The 14,940-nt window shown below is 51.1% G+C and overlaps 1 protein-coding gene across 5 annotated transcripts in view; it reads left to right on the top strand.

Moving 5' to 3' along the window:
* Positions 1 to 13,673, top strand: part of PHKA2 (phosphorylase kinase regulatory subunit alpha 2) — a 94,207-nt gene extending 80,534 nt beyond the window's left edge. For 3 of the 5 annotated variants that reach the window (XM_043458426.1, XM_043458424.1, XM_043458425.1), the window contains 13 exons: positions 194 to 327; positions 695 to 851; positions 1,559 to 1,638; positions 1,835 to 1,913; positions 1,998 to 2,127; positions 2,230 to 2,331; positions 6,655 to 6,773; positions 7,510 to 7,539; positions 8,598 to 8,651; positions 10,111 to 10,281; positions 11,464 to 11,517; positions 12,346 to 12,546; positions 12,907 to 13,673. In XM_043458426.1, the coding sequence (XP_043314361.1) occupies positions 194 to 327; positions 695 to 851; positions 1,559 to 1,638; positions 1,835 to 1,913; positions 1,998 to 2,127; positions 2,230 to 2,331; positions 6,655 to 6,773; positions 7,510 to 7,539; positions 8,598 to 8,651; positions 10,111 to 10,281; positions 11,464 to 11,517; positions 12,346 to 12,546; positions 12,907 to 13,077 (1,482 nt within the window). In that variant the 3' untranslated portion in view covers positions 13,078 to 13,673. The remainder of the gene's footprint in view (positions 1 to 193; positions 328 to 694; positions 852 to 1,558; positions 1,639 to 1,834; positions 1,914 to 1,997; positions 2,128 to 2,229; positions 2,332 to 6,654; positions 6,774 to 7,509; positions 7,540 to 8,597; positions 8,652 to 10,110; positions 10,282 to 11,463; positions 11,518 to 12,345; positions 12,547 to 12,906) is intronic. The other 2 variants (XM_043458427.1, XM_043458428.1) reach the window with 2 other exon arrangements.
* The last annotated feature ends 1,267 nt before the right edge of the window (positions 13,674 to 14,940 follow it).

The raw sequence follows: 14,940 nt of genomic DNA, 5'->3' as shown, positions 1-14,940 counted from the left end.
CAGTCTCCTGTAGACAACGACTGACATAGTGATTCACTGGTCAGGAAAAAAAAAAAGCCACCAAAGATCCCACGAAAACCTGGAGAATGGCACAGCAGCAGAGTGCCAAGACCGGGTTGGTGTGTCACTTTCTCATCTTCTGTAAGTGCATGCCCAGCCCCCAAGCCCTGCTTTTTGTCTTTTGTATGGACAGGCCCCTGAAGATGACTTCCAGTTTCCCAGAGATGACCGTGGCGACGTGGACTGTGAGAAGCTGGTTGAGCAGTTGAAAGACTGTTCGAACCTACAGGACCAAGCAGACATTCTATACATTCTGTATGTAATAAAGTAAGTGCAGGATCTTGGCGAGGTCCAGCTTTCTCTCTTCTCTGTGGCTTTGGCCTGGCAGCCAGCTGCATTATGGTTGTAGTCACCCAGAGTACCCAGACTCCATCCCCTTCTGTGCCTGCTGAAATGAGAAGACTGGCTGAAGCCAGGATCTCACCGTTTCCTGATGTCAGGCTTCTGTTTCAAATGGACAGAAGACAACACAGTCCCGTGGCCCAAGTGAGGCTCACAGGCCGTGGGAGGGCCCAAGCACTTGGCACAATGCCCACTGATGCATTCCCTTCCCTGCCAGGTGAGCGCCACTGTGAGAGAATCTGGCTTCTCAACGTTCTGGGCCACACTTGGAGGGTTTTCCATCTCTTGACAGGGGTCCCAGCTGGGACACGAATCTCTCTGGACAGCACGGGGTCACTGTTCACAACCTCCTCAGCGAGCTCTATGGGAAGGCCGGCTTGAACCAGGAGTGGGGTCTGATCCGCTACATCTCCGGCCTCCTCCGGAAGAAAGTGGAGGTCCTGGCTGAGGTCAGAGCCACTGCATGTGTGCGGGCTGGCTGTCTATCCTTTCTATCCCCAATGCTCTCTTCCTATTAGGAGAGCTGGAGGCAAGCACCTTGTATTTGTAAAGGAAACACGGTATTTAATACACAGATGGAGCAGGTATTTGTTTCCTGATCTCCCACAGCTCTTGGAAGGTGGACAGAGCAGTTGAAATTCAGACTGATTAGTTTTGTTGCTTCTTATCTGCAGAAAAGGATTTACCAAGAAATAAAATGAAAATGCTCTGTGGTCCAGCACCCTTCTAACCAGAACGCTCTTATTTCTGCACATCTGTAGTACAGTCATCAGGGATATTTTAACCCTGAGGCCCTGCTAATTCCAGAACTGCTTTCTATAACACTCAAGGTCATTATTATAGTATTTATTATATGTGAATAATGGGGAAACTGGCAATTTAGGACTATAATATGGTCATTAAGTCTTAACATCGGTGTTTTAAGACTCAGGACTCACGGCTAGGCCCTGCAGAGCCAGGCCTGGGGCCACATTCTGGGAACACAAAGACCACAGGGACCCAACTCAGCCTGGGTTTCTCAGCCTGGAGTATGTATATGAATTTTCAAATAAATGGCAGCATAGGTCAAGTTTATAAAGGAAAATTTATTGGCAGCGACCCTTCCCCACCAGCTTTGCTGATCTTTCTCCCCCTCACCCTCTCCCTGACCATGCAGGCGTGCACGGACCTGCTGTCACACCAGAAGCAGCTCACAGTGGGCCTGCCCCCAGAACCCCGGGAGAAGACCATCTCTGCGTAAGTCTTCAGCTTGTGGGGGGACTCAGGTTCGGGGTGGGGAGGACACCTCAGCACCATCTACCATTCAGGAAAAGTCTTTTAAGAGATCCTATCGCTTGAGCCCTGCCACATGGAAAATGAGGCTCTTCCATGGAGGGCTAGAGGTGCTCATAGGCGTCATCCATGGTGTTTCTGTGCCGCTGCTGTTTCCTAGGCCTCTTCCCCCTGAGGAGCTCACAAAGCTCATCTATGAAGCCAGCGGGCAGGACATCAGCATCGCCGTGCTCACACAGGTCAGTGGGCCGTCTCTGGGCAGCAGGGGCGTGTCCGCCACCGCTCAGCCTCTGAAACCCCGTCTCGTCATGTGTCTGTGTCAGGAGATCGTGGTGTACCTGGCGATGTACGTCAGGGCTCAGCCCAGCCTCTTCGTGGAGATGCTCCGGCTCCGAATTGGACTGATCATTCAGGTGATGGCCACGGAGCTGGCGCGGAGCCTGAACTGTTCAGGTGGGATTCTCAAGGGCAGCTCGCACTGCTTGAGTTCACCCAACTCTCCCTTTTCCTGCCACCAGTCTTGTATCTGGGAAAACTTAACATGTTTGTTTTCAGGAGAAGAAGCTTCTGAAAGTTTGATGAACCTCAGCCCTTTTGATATGAAAAATCTCCTGCACCACATCTTAAGTGGCAAAGAATTTGGTGTTGAAAGAAGCAGTAAGTTAGTCTTTCTTTGTTTCCTTTCCTTTTTCATTAATCCTCACCCCCACCAACCCCCACTTCCTTCCTCCTATACCTAACTCTAACACATCCCTGCCTATGCAAATACAAATGAATCTCACAATTGCATGAGAATTACCATATTGCCTGATGTCCACAGGCATCTCCTTTACTCCTGTTGGTGTGGGGGCACTGCAGAGAAACCTAACGCAGCCAGACCACTCCCACCACAAATAAGGAAGATGAACTAGAACAAGGAGAAAAATCATCACCAACCAGTACAACCCCTGGGAGAAATGAGAACACATTTCTCCTAAGACTGAACTTGTGGGGTGTAGTCAGTAGACCACAGCAGCAACAAGGGAAGACTTGGAACTGTGCGATTCCCTCTTAGGAAGGACATGGCTAGCTAAGACAGCTCTCCCTTGTCCAAGGTCACAGAGCTAGCTGGTGACAGGGCCTTGTGAACCTCAGTTCCACACTTACCAGGGTGTCTGGATGCTTTCACAGACCACTGAATTAGAACTCTGTACTAAATTCCCTTTATTTTACATAATAGATGGACTGTAGAACATCTGTTGCTACAGGAAGCCCTTTCTGAAAAGGAACCAGGATCGTTTCATGGTCCTTTGAAATTACTAAAAAGTATTAGATGCACCTTTACTACATTTACAATACCATGAACATGAGCTTAGTGCACAGTGAGCCTGATCGAATGCTCATTTCCCTCTAGTCTTGGTTTGTTTTTCATCTATAAGATGCATAGCTGTGACGGCTGCAGGAAGAGGCCTCAGCGCACTGCCCCACGTGTTGCCATAGGCGATTCCACCAGAAACAAAATCGTTTTGCTTTCCTTTCTTCCTGACCTGCTTGGACTGCCAATTTTCAGAGAGCTTTTGAAAAGGCTGTTTCAAAAACATTGTGGGTTTAACATATTCCAAAGTGTACCTACCTGTCATCCTGTCGCAGTGCAGCCTCCTTCCGTGCTCACTCTTCACCAGAGCCTGGTTCTGTTCCCCTCTGTCTCTCACCAGGAACTGACCTTGCCTCCCTCCCTCCAGGCCAGCCCCCACAGCACTGGAGAGCTGGCTGTCCCCCGTGGTCCTGTCACCCGAGGCCTTTCCCCATCTGGCCCTTGTCAACTCTCCGTAGCAGCATCCTCTCCCTTCTCCAAGCTCCAGCCTCCCCTTCCCGCCAGGCTGCGCCCCTCTTCTCAGGGCTGGTTTGTTCAGGCTGCTACTCCTCCCTGGTCCCACATGTGGCCATCTCCGCCCCACTGGAGGCTGCATAGGCCCCACTGACTGTGCCCCTCACCCCTGGCCCTGTGCACATAGCTCTGCCACCATTTGCGGGAACCAACTGCTAAAAAAAAAAAAAAGAAGCAGCACTTGGTCTAGGACCTCCCGGGATGAGCAGCTGCTGGAGATGCATCCACTGGGGAAGCAGTGCACCTACCTTCATACCTGGGCTCCCGTCTAGTCACAAAGTAGTACCTACAATCTCTGTGCCTCCTTTAAGGAGGGTTTTTATTAACATTGGGCCCTCCCTGTCTTCTAGGACAGACTCTGAGTCCTTACCTCCTGACATCAGAGAACTTAGGCAGTGCCCACCAGCCCTGCAGTCAGAGTAGTTATCTTCTTCCTTCCTTCCATGCCTTCCTCAGCCATCCTGGGCTTTCTGCTTCCATTTGACAGCATCTCTCTCAACTCCCCAACTATTTTTTCCCTATCTGACCATGTTTTCAAATGCCAGACAAACACAACCAAATGCTGGGCATAGGTCATTATAAGCTCCACTTCAACACTGCCCCCCAACTCCTTAAGTGCCTCTTTCCCACCTCTCCCTCCACCCGAGTTTCCTTTTGTGATACACTACTTTCTCTTACCAAGCCCCTTCTAAGCTCTGTCCTCCTCTAGACCAGAGGGAACCAGTCAGGCTCCATTTGGTCACAGGCCTCAGCTTGGCTGTCACAACCTGAACATAGACACAGACCACATGTCAGCAAAGAGAAGCCGGGTGCCAAAAAACAATCATGGACAGCAAAACTTGAATTTCATATCATTGCATGTATCCTAAGATACTATTCTAGAGAAGGAAATGGTAACCCATTCCAGTATTCTTGCCTGGGAAATCCCACGGACACAGGAGCCTGCTGGGCTACAGTCACGGGGTCACAAAGAGTTGGACACAACTTTGCAACTAAACAACAACAAAGATACTATTCATTTGTTTTTTCCCCCAACAATGTACAAAGTCATTCTTACCTCATAGACTGGGCGGAGACAGACAGTGGGTCGCCTCTGAAGTTTGCTAACCCCTGCCTTTCAGCTTTCTTTCCTCTGTGGGGAGGGGGTCACTGAGGGTTTGACTGACGTATCCAGCACTGCCTGGAACTGCTTCTATACAAACAACATCAGTAATCATTGATTCGGGACATACAGTTTGGGTGTAAGGTTCCTACTTCACTGACATTGACAAGAGTCCTAGGTTTAAGGTTGCAACTTGGAAGGCTCTGTGACCCTCTCGCGAGCTGCTGGGGAGAGCCATGGGAGCACGTGGACATGGTACACCCCTCTGCACCCTGGCCTCCCTCTTGTGCACGGGGCTTAGAAAGGGGTGAGGTGACCAGGGGGTCCGCACGTGAGGGCTGTCTTTGCAGCACCCGAGTGCTCCACCTTTAGTGTGGGTGAGTTCTCAACCAGACCCCTGTTACCCTTTGTAGGCCCGGAGAACAGCACTCTGCAGCCTCACAACACCTTGCTGAGTTTGCTTCATCTTCATCTTGCTCTCTCCCTTTTTCTCTGTACCGGAACCCTGTCTCCAGTGTTAGGAAATACAATCGCCCAAGTCCTGATGGAATGCTGTTCTCAAATGCTCCCTAATTATAATTGAGGCAATTATCATTTATCCTCCTCACAATAAAGTGAACTGATTTGCAGACACATTGGTGAATTTATTTCATCAAGCCAAAGAAATGCAGTGTGGGCTGTCATTCTTTTTATTTAATAAGGACATTGGGTACTTCAGATCTTTTTCTTTAGAGTGGGTGCCAGCAGGCAAACAAAGTCAGCATCATGCAATCAGATGTGTTTTGGTGGTTTTTCTCCTTTCCTGAAGGAGGAACGCTCAGGATCCTTTTCCAAAAGTAATTTTCAGTCCTTTCAAATGCACAATCCTTGAAATGTAAATATATAAGATAAATATTTAATGTGTTCTGCTCATCAAAATAATATACGTGGTTTGACACAGATAATTACTGAAAAATTGCTACTAGATAGAAAGCTATAGAAGCTTATGAAACTAGGAACAGAGTAATGTTGTCTGAAACCATACACATGTCAAATTGCAAGCAAGGCCAGAAGAGGTCCTGTCTTTTTGCATATAACATTTGTTAATTGTCCTTTATAATTGTTCAGTTTAAGTGGCCCTACCTGTAACTGTTCAATTTTTATAAATAAGAAAACTCAATTTTTATTAAATCCTGAGGTGTCTGAGATTAACGTTTTCAGCTAATGCCCAGTACAAACAGGCCCCTTTGGCTTCTGTTTTCCACTCTCCCCGTGTCCCTCCTCCCATTCTGGCTACTCTTCGTGGGTCCTCCCTCTCTGCTGTCCTTGGGCTCTTTATTTGTCTCCACTCCTCTGGGATGGGAGGGAGCCACCGGTGCAACACCCAGCACTGAGGGACTGCCTCGGAGGGGACAGCTGTGAGGGGCGGGTAGGTTCCACTCGGTGGGGCTTCATGTGCCCTTGGGAGGCTTTATCCTGAAGACTGGGCTAGGCCTAAAAGGAGTCCGAGTGGGCAGTGACATGGTCCCCCGTGTACCCTTTAGAATGATCACTGTGCGCACAGCGTGGAGCATCAGTGAGTGGGGCAAGGCCATGGACAGGCCACTGCAGCAGGGTGGAGCTCCCCTGCCCCTTCTGGGATGGCCGCTGCTGTGTCTTCACCTTTGATTGGCTTGTTCTTCCCTTTCTTGCCCCAAGGCTGGACTTTTATCGGGTGGGCTCAGGTTTCGACAAGGAAGGGGTACATTTAGAGACGTAAAAAGTTATTTTAAAAAACATACTCAAATCATTGAAGGGCTTTCTGGTCACTCAGTGTTTCCTGCATGCTGCTTAAGTCATGTTCACTATGTCACCCATTCACTCAAATGCATACTGAGCCCATGCTGTATCGCAGGCCCTGCTCCACATCCTGGAAATGGGAGTGCACAGCTGAGTGGGGGGGAGAGAGAGAGAAAAACGAGCACATGCATGTGTCCCTCTGAGGGCGGACGCAATATAATTTCTACAGACCCCTTGTGTGTTTCCCTTGCAGTGCGGCCCATTCATTCCTCCACACCCAGCCCTGCTGTCTCCATCCACGAGGTGGGCCACACTGGAGTCACCAAAACTGAGAGAAGTGGCATCAACAGGCTGAGGAGTGAGATGAAACAGGTAAGAAGAGCTCTCGGTGCCAGGAAAGAAGTGGTCTTCCTGTCTGGGCTCAACTGAGAACATGATAGAAGCCCCGGGCATGCAGACCACAGCCCGCCTGGTAAAGGATGAGAGATCTCTCCTGTGCTCAGACATCCCAGAGCCACTCATGTGCACCCACACGCACTCATCTTTAGCATTAACCATGTTAGGTGAGCATTCTGGAAAATAGCCTGCCCCATGTTTGCCTGTTGCCAAGAACCAGTCTTTCAAGAGGACCGCAGCCATTGCAAAAGGTCACTGAATCCTCTCTCCATCCAATGTGTCCTTCAAGTGCAACAGTGAAATGAAGGAGTGTAGAAATAGACTGGAATGCGTGTGATATCCTTATTTTCCACCATCCATAGGTGTGTCTTTTGGGTGCTCACCTTTAATTCATAATAAATTCCTTCTCGACTGATCCCACAGGACTGCAAGTCAACAGCCTTTCAGTCCTAATGGGTTGGGTACTATGCTAGGACTTGACAGTGATCTACAGTAGGAAATAGTTTCCTGCTGATTGTGACCTGCAGTGAGAAATGCACTGGGATTTTCTCCATTTCAAACATGGCCTCAGTAGACTGAGCCCATGAGGCACTAATGGTTACACCCTGCAGGTGGAGCAACACTTCCTTGGATGTTCTAGAGGGTGATACAAGTAGTAAGGCAGCCTTGATTTGAAACTGGTTTTTATTTTCTGATGTATTTTTGCTTTCAGATGACTAGGCGGTTTAGTGCTGATGAACAGGTGAAACATCTGTCTTCTTTCCTCCTTTACTGTGCTTCATGTTCTTTCTGGCTTGAATGTTGGAAGTGAGGCTGTGAGTATAGAGTCTCAAGCCACGGAGAACAGTTCTGCCCATCGAACAGGCTTGGGTGGAGGCGACTCCACAGGCTGTGGCAGGCATCCCTTGGGACAGGCCGAGTGCTGGACTTGAAAGCAAGAGAAGTGACCTTGCCCCATGCCTTGAGGAAAAAAATCCATTTATCAAACTCTTGGGTTTCATAGGATACTTTGTGAAACAGATGGATGGAGATGGGTTCTGCCTCCGCAGGAGTATCTTTTCAAAAAACAGAACTGAATAGGGACAAGTAGATTGTGGTCACTGATTATAGCAATAGAAAAAATACTGGAGAACCATTCCTAACAATTTCCTGTTTCTGTGACTGAGAGAGCACAGAGTCTCTACTGACGTGCAGATTCCCTGTTCAGTCCCAAGGAAAAACACATGTGCCCTCTCATTGGAATCTATGCTCTTTCCAAGTAAGGAACAGACTTTTCAAACGTCTTCCTGTGCCAGCCACTCGGTGGCACCGTCCCTCTGGTTGCCCACATCCTGATGGTAGTTGACTGGAGCTGAATCTGGGGGCTTCCTTCCGTCTGTTTAATGCTGTCGTTGCTTATTATGGGGACAGAATGATCACTGTTGCATGGGTTTAAGTTCAGTTAGCCAATATAAGTATTGTATTTGGCCACTTACATCAAGGAAATACATTATTCTCTTTCCAAAATTAACATAAAAGATTAGCATCTTGAGGCTGTGACTTTGGGAAATAAGTTGTATCCTAACTTGACAAGCCGCCTCCACATTGACTAGACACGGGGAAGCTCCACACTCAGAGAAAGCAGAGCTCTGCCCCTGCACCGTGGGCCGTCTGCCTCGGGGGTGACTGAGAACTTCCACCGCCTGCATCCTCCACGTCTTGCTTCCTCGGCTGTTTTCGAGGCTGTTCTATGCTCCTCCTCTCTGCATGCATCCTCTGGTGTCAGTGCACATGACTGAGTGGACTCTCTCTGTTTTGTAGCTCATATCTGTGAGCCAGGCCGCGTCCAGCAGCGCACACTCCTCCAAGTCTGCGGTAAACCATGCGTCCTCGCCTCCTCCTCATTTGTGGTGTCCGCATCCTCTCCTTGCCCTTCTCTTGCTCCCCCCACCCCCTCCCTCCCTCCCCAAGCTGTGAACAGGTTTAAGTGTTAGCATGGGACTGTCACCATGACAGAGGAGAGGCTAGAGAGCAAGCAGAATTGTGGAACTGAAAGCTTTGTTTTTCCATCTTGAGTTCTCTGCTTAGGCTCCTCGGTGTGCTGTGAGTGAGCAACGCTCTTCTCACCGATCCCCAGGCGCTTCTGGAACCTTCGGGACAGTGGTTATGCATCTTTCTATTGAGCCACGGGGGTGAACCACTGCCCGCATGAGCTGATGGGCACTTTGTAAATGCTGTGGCCCCACTTGCCTGGAGGCCCCAGATGAGCTGGAGGAAATGTTCTAATTGCACAGGCAAGTCTGAATCTTCCTCCCAAAACTAGAGGGAGAAAACCAGCTGAGTCACTGATGAGTATGGCTGTAAGTACTTTTATTTGTCTCTAATTATTGCCGTATTTAAATGGCAGTAATGAGCCCAGTGGAATAACCCAGCCTAACAGCCTTTTCAAAATAAGATCCGATGAAGTCAAAACGTGTGCTCCGAGAAGCCTCCAGCCCTGTGGAGGTTTAAATTTGAGGTTGCACACCAAGAAAGGAAAACTGCCAGATAGTCCGGAACTCAGATCATGTGTAAGGATGAAGGTTATTCCATCCCCAACTGGGAGGCCGCTGGCAGAGTGGACGTGTGCTTGGCCACAGGGAGGCTGCACCCAGGGAGCCCCGTTCAGATCTCAGGCCCCTGGAGCCTCTCCCGCGGCCTCCGCAGTCTTGGGTGGGCCTGTGGCTCCCAAGGCAGAAGCCGAACTGCTGGCCCTGCCCCAGTGCTTCCCTCACAGAGGCCAGAATAAATCCAGTCTCCGGGAGGAGGTGAGGAGGAGATGGTACCCCAGCTCTGAGGCAGTCATCGTCCCGAATGAGGAGAAAGCCCCATGCTGAGAACAGAATAGAAAGCCACTGAAGAGGAAGGTGGACACACCATGGTCTGAGGCCTTCCTCCTGGGGCTCAGAGCCTCACCCAGCGCTGGGTGTTGTATTCCGGTGGCCCCGGCCCTGCAGCGCGGTGACCACCATGGTCCAGGCTCCGCAGGAAGAATGCAGTCCCCATGGCCTTGTTCTCCCTGGGCTGTAGGGCTGCCCGCATCTGCACTCAGGGTACCCGCCTGTGCTCCGCTGCTTGTGTGGAGTTTGGGGTTCTTAGCCCCCCAGAACCCACCCCCTGACCTGCTGGGCCTCTCTGCTGGGCCTGGGGCCTCTGCCGGTGCACCCCGTCTTGGCGGCTGGAGGAGTGCAGGGAAGAAGCTGGGTCACCAAACCAGTAAAGCCAGCTGGTGTTCCTGACTAGTCCCCGGCAGCCCTCCTGAGGCTTCTGAAAGCCACGCCCTTCTGTCTTGCAGAGGTCCAGCACCCCGTCCTCACCCACGGGCACATCATCATCAGACTCAGGTGGGCAGCACATGGGCTGGGGGGAACGGCAGGGCCAGTGGCTGCGCAGGAGAAGGCTGGATGGCGCCATCAACAGGGTCCCTGTGGGATTCTACCAGAAGGTGTGGAAGATCCTTCAGAAGGTGAGCCTGGCTGCTGAGCTGCATCACCCCCCACCACCCAGTGTGACCACCCAAATGTCCCCAGGCGCTGACAAGTGTCCCCTCGGGGGCCAAGTGCCCCTGGTTGAGAAATGCTGGCTGGAAACCGAACCAGTTAGATAAAGTGGCGGCCCAGCTTGTGTGGCACCACCTCTGACCCATTTTCTGAATATCGCAAAGTCTGAAGGTAGGCAAGAGGCAAAGAAGGCCAGGAAGGCTCAGGATAAAATGCTGTAACCCGGCCGACCTGCAACAGCCACGCACCTTGGTCCCTGCAGCTACTTTCTCCCTCCTCAGCCCTGGAGTGTGCCAGTGTCCTGCCAGAGGGACTGTTGGCCTCCATCAGAAGCTTCTATGCAAACCAAGAACCACACAGGCAGGACTGATTTTTTTTCCTCAGTTATTTTTGTTAGCTTATTTCACAGTAGGAGAGGCCAGGAGAGAAAAGTCACCCCAAAGAGGGCGCACAACACCCCCTCCCCAGTCTTCTGCATTCTGCTCCCTGTGAGGTCTCCGTCAAAGCTTGGGCACAGGAGGCCCGAGGGCACCCTGTCCTTTTAGGTGACTTTGGTGCCTCCAATGGTTCCTAGAAGACCTTCCCACTCTTCCTGGGGCCTCACATGCTTCCATCCGGGCTCCCGCTGGCCTGATACCAAGCTGCTTTTATTATGAAAAAGCGGCACTTTGTACAGAGCCAGCACTTGTTATTTATATACATGAGTGTGCGTGTGCGTGTCTGTGCATGTGCTCTAGTCTTTTGTGATTGGTGCTTATTATAGAAACCTTAAAAATAGATGCCTGCGAAGGCATAGAAGGATCACTCTGCCAGCAGGAACCATGAACATCTCCCTTGCTCTGGCACCAAAGGGGGCCTCTCAGCCGCCAGGACTGGGCTGCTGAGTGAAACTCGGAGCTCCCACAGAGGACAACCCAGCAGGTCCCTGGGGCGTTGTTCGTGTGAGATCTGAACAACGCCTGCCGGCTCCTTAGAACTGTTCCATCGAAAACACAGCCTGTGGGCAGTGAGAACAAGCTCTGTAAAAATAACTCTCACAGTCTGGCGTGTTCCACTCCTCGCGCTGGCTTCCAGGGCAGCACAACGTGAGTGTGTATGCACACTTTTTAATCAGGTTCTGACATGTGCAATGTGTGTTCTGCCTCCAGTGCCATGGTCTGTCCATCGACGGTTACGTGCTCCCGTCCTCGACCACGCAAGAGGTATGATGGGAAAAACATACATGCCATGAGTTTTCACCGAGTGCTAGATTTCTTGGACTCTTTCCACTCACCCTTCTTTCAAGCTTATTACATACATACAGGCCATTTGCAAGCCCTATCTCAGGGCTTCCCAGGTGATGCAAGTGGTAAAGAACCTGCCTGGCAATGCGAGAGACACAGGTTCAATCCCTGGGTCAGGAAGATACCCTGAAGGAGGAAATAGAAATCCACTCCAGTATTCCTGCCTGGAGAATCCCATGGACAGAGGAACCTGGGGGGCCACAGTCCATGGGGTCGCAGAGACATGACTGAAGCGACATAGCACGTGTGCATCTTTCTCAACCCTCAAGTTTTACAGTTTTTTCCCACATTAGCATCACCTTTCTTCCTTCCCCCGAGAAACAGCATATCTGGACTCTCCAGATCTCTAGATTGCTCCTGAAAACTCTGGTAAGGGAAGAATTCCCTGGACCTGTAGCAGACTCCTCTGACAACAGTCATCTTCCCTGGTTTCTTTACCCCTGTTCATTCTTTAAAAAATTGATGTTTTAATTTTTACCCTACCATGCTATATGCCACAAAGAATAGTGAAGAAAGAAAAAACAAGACATGGTCATGTTGCTAGATGTCACAGTCCATCGGGATGGGTGACTAATGCTAGGACAGGGCTGGCTCTCAGCCTCCTGCTTCAGAGGATTCCTGTGAGCAGGATTAGCCAAGTGGCCAGCAAGGAAGCCCTCTGAGTCAGTGGGTGCTGCGGGCGGCGTGGGTGACAGGGCTGTCTGTCCTCTGCTCGCTCCTGACCCGTCTCTGCTGGTCCCTTGGCAGATGACCCCGCAGGAGATCAAGTTTGCTGTCCACGTTGAGTCAGTGCTGAACCGAGTGCCACAACCCGAGTACCGCCAGCTGCTGGTGGAAGCCATCATGGTGCTGACACTGCTCTCAGACACAGAGATGAACAGCATCGGGGGCATCATCCACGTGGACCAGATCGTGCACATGGCCAACCAGCTGTTCCTACAGGACCAGGTGGGCGTGCCCAGAGGCAGTATAGCTGGGTTGGCTGCCATTCACCTCTCTCGAAGCTGGAGATCCTGTGTCCAGTAGGAGAGGTGGTTCTTAAACAAAAAATGTCCTCACAGATGGTGAAAAATGTCAACCATTTGGTTTGAAAATGGTTTGTGGCCACTGGGAAATCTTGACCTTTGGAGAGGGACAGGCCCCCTTCAGTATAGGTTTTAGAGCCAACACATGTCTGGCCCCGTGTAAACCAAAGTCCAGCTAGGAGAAGCCATCCTCTCATCCTAGAATCAGTGTTGCACTGCCCACGTTCGGCTGGGAGCGCCGGCTCTGCTCACACATTGCCTCTGCCTTTTTTTCCTGCTGCAGGTGTCGACTGGAGCCACGGACACGCTGGAGAAAGACCAAGCCACAGGCATCTGCCACTTCTTTTACGACAGCGCTCCAAGTGGGGCTTATGGGACGATGACCTACCTAACGAAGGCGGTGGCTTCTCATCTGCAGGAACTGCTGCCCAATTCAGGTTGCCAGATGCAGTAGGGCCTCGGTGCTCAGTTTGTCTCTTTCTCGTGGGCACTTCCTCATGTTCCCCAAGATCCCCTGTGCTTTCCCCAAAGTCTTGCCCATCAGAATTCCTGGCAGGGAGGGGATGATAGTGACACACTTGAAAGCAGTAGACATCCAAACCCCAGAAAGGGCCGCTGACTTCTGTGCTCCCCTGAGGAGCACTGGGGGGGTCATCGTCTACACTCATCTCACTGAAACTTTTGTCACAGCATCTGGTCTCCTGGAGTCTGAGGACAGATTAGAAGTGGGTCTCTGTTGAGTGCAGAGTGAAGTGAAAAGGCAGCTTAAATCAGCTCTCGCGGAGTTTCTGAACAGGTTCCATGAGCTAGTGACACATCTTCAACATGGAAAGATCCTTCCAGCAGCTGCAAACCTTAACAAAGGGAACATCTTAACAGGGTATGGTCTGTCTGTGGGTCAAATTGTTTACTGAATAGAACAGCTCTTTCTGTGGGGCCTGGTTTTCTCGTGCCTGGCTGGCTTTCTCAGCATCTTGTCCTATGGGCATGGCTATCTTCGTGTGACAGTTCTCTCACCCAGATTTAGAAAACTGCTCCCACTTCACTTTGGCTCATGGTCTTCAAGGATTTTATCTTGGCCACCCATGAATTAGGGGTTTCTCCTGCCTTGTGAAAAACCCCACATCTTTCAATCTAACCAAGAAGAAAAAAAGGCAGAGGAGGAGCCAACTCTTCTTATAGCTGGGCCAACTGTTGTTTGGGGGCTGGTGTAGGCAGGGAGTCTGTGTGCACAGGCCTGTGCCCCCACCTCCACCCTCCCACATGGGGTGATGGCCAGCAGGGAGCAGCACGACCCCGTGTTCTGGGGGAGCCATGTCGTGAGTCTGCAGCATCCAATGCCACAGAAATGCAAGATGTGCTCAGAAATAGTGCTCCCCCTGCGGCAGAGCCAGGCTGGGCTCAGGCCTTTCTCCCAGCAGCACTTTCACCGTGAGGCCCTCAGGTGTCTGGAGACCATGAGCGGCAAGAAGTATGTGAAACCTTTCTCCACAGCTTACTAGGTGGTTCCTTCCATCATTCATTGGCACATGTGGGAAGCTGTATAAGGTGTGGAAATACAAAAATACAGGAGACATGACTCAGCGCTCAGGGTGGGGGCAGTGGGACAGGGGAGGATAAGGTGCGAGACAGGACGGTGGTACCACCCAGAGGCCTGCCGTTGGTGCGGCAGATCCCACAGACGGTGTGGGTAGGTGGGGCCGTGCCCCCCTGAGCTGCCGTGGTGCCCAGAGCCTTCCTCTCTCTCCCACCTCTTTCCTTGGAAGCCTGTTTGCTCCCTTTTGTCTCAAAGGGTCCATGGAGGGGAGGTCACAGGCCCCACATTTCATAGCCTTTATTTTTGGTGTCTAACACATGCTTCCCTGGTGGCTCAGTCTGTAAAGAATCCGCCTGCAACATGGCAGACTTGGTTTCAATCCCTGGAACATCCCCTGGAGAAGGGCATGGCAACCCACTCCAGTATTCTGGCCTGGAGAAGCCCATGGACAGAGGAGCCTGGCAGGGTACAGTCCATGGGGTTGCAAAGAGTCAGACATGACTGAGCGACTAAGCACATGCTTAACATAGACAAAACTCATGTCATTGACCAGATAAGCTCCCTGGTGGATCATTTCAAACACGGAGAATGTAAAGGTACAAGCTGCTAAAGGCCCGGTCGCCTCTCGGGCAAAGGCTCGGGAAGAGTTACAGCCTTCCAGAATGAGCCAGGTGCTAATTTAGAACCATCACCTGCCTGTGGATGACGTGCAAAGCCGCAGATGCTGTGTTTGGGCTCACCAACCGAGACGCGGCCGGGAGAAGAGCCATAATAAGCAAT

Source organism: Cervus canadensis, chromosome X, assembly GCF_019320065.1.
Source record: "Cervus canadensis isolate Bull #8, Minnesota chromosome X, ASM1932006v1, whole genome shotgun sequence".
Lineage (NCBI taxonomy): Eukaryota > Metazoa > Chordata > Mammalia > Artiodactyla > Cervidae > Cervus > Cervus canadensis.
Note: the sequence above shows the minus strand (reverse complement) of the source record. Positions and strands in the feature narration are given on the sequence as shown.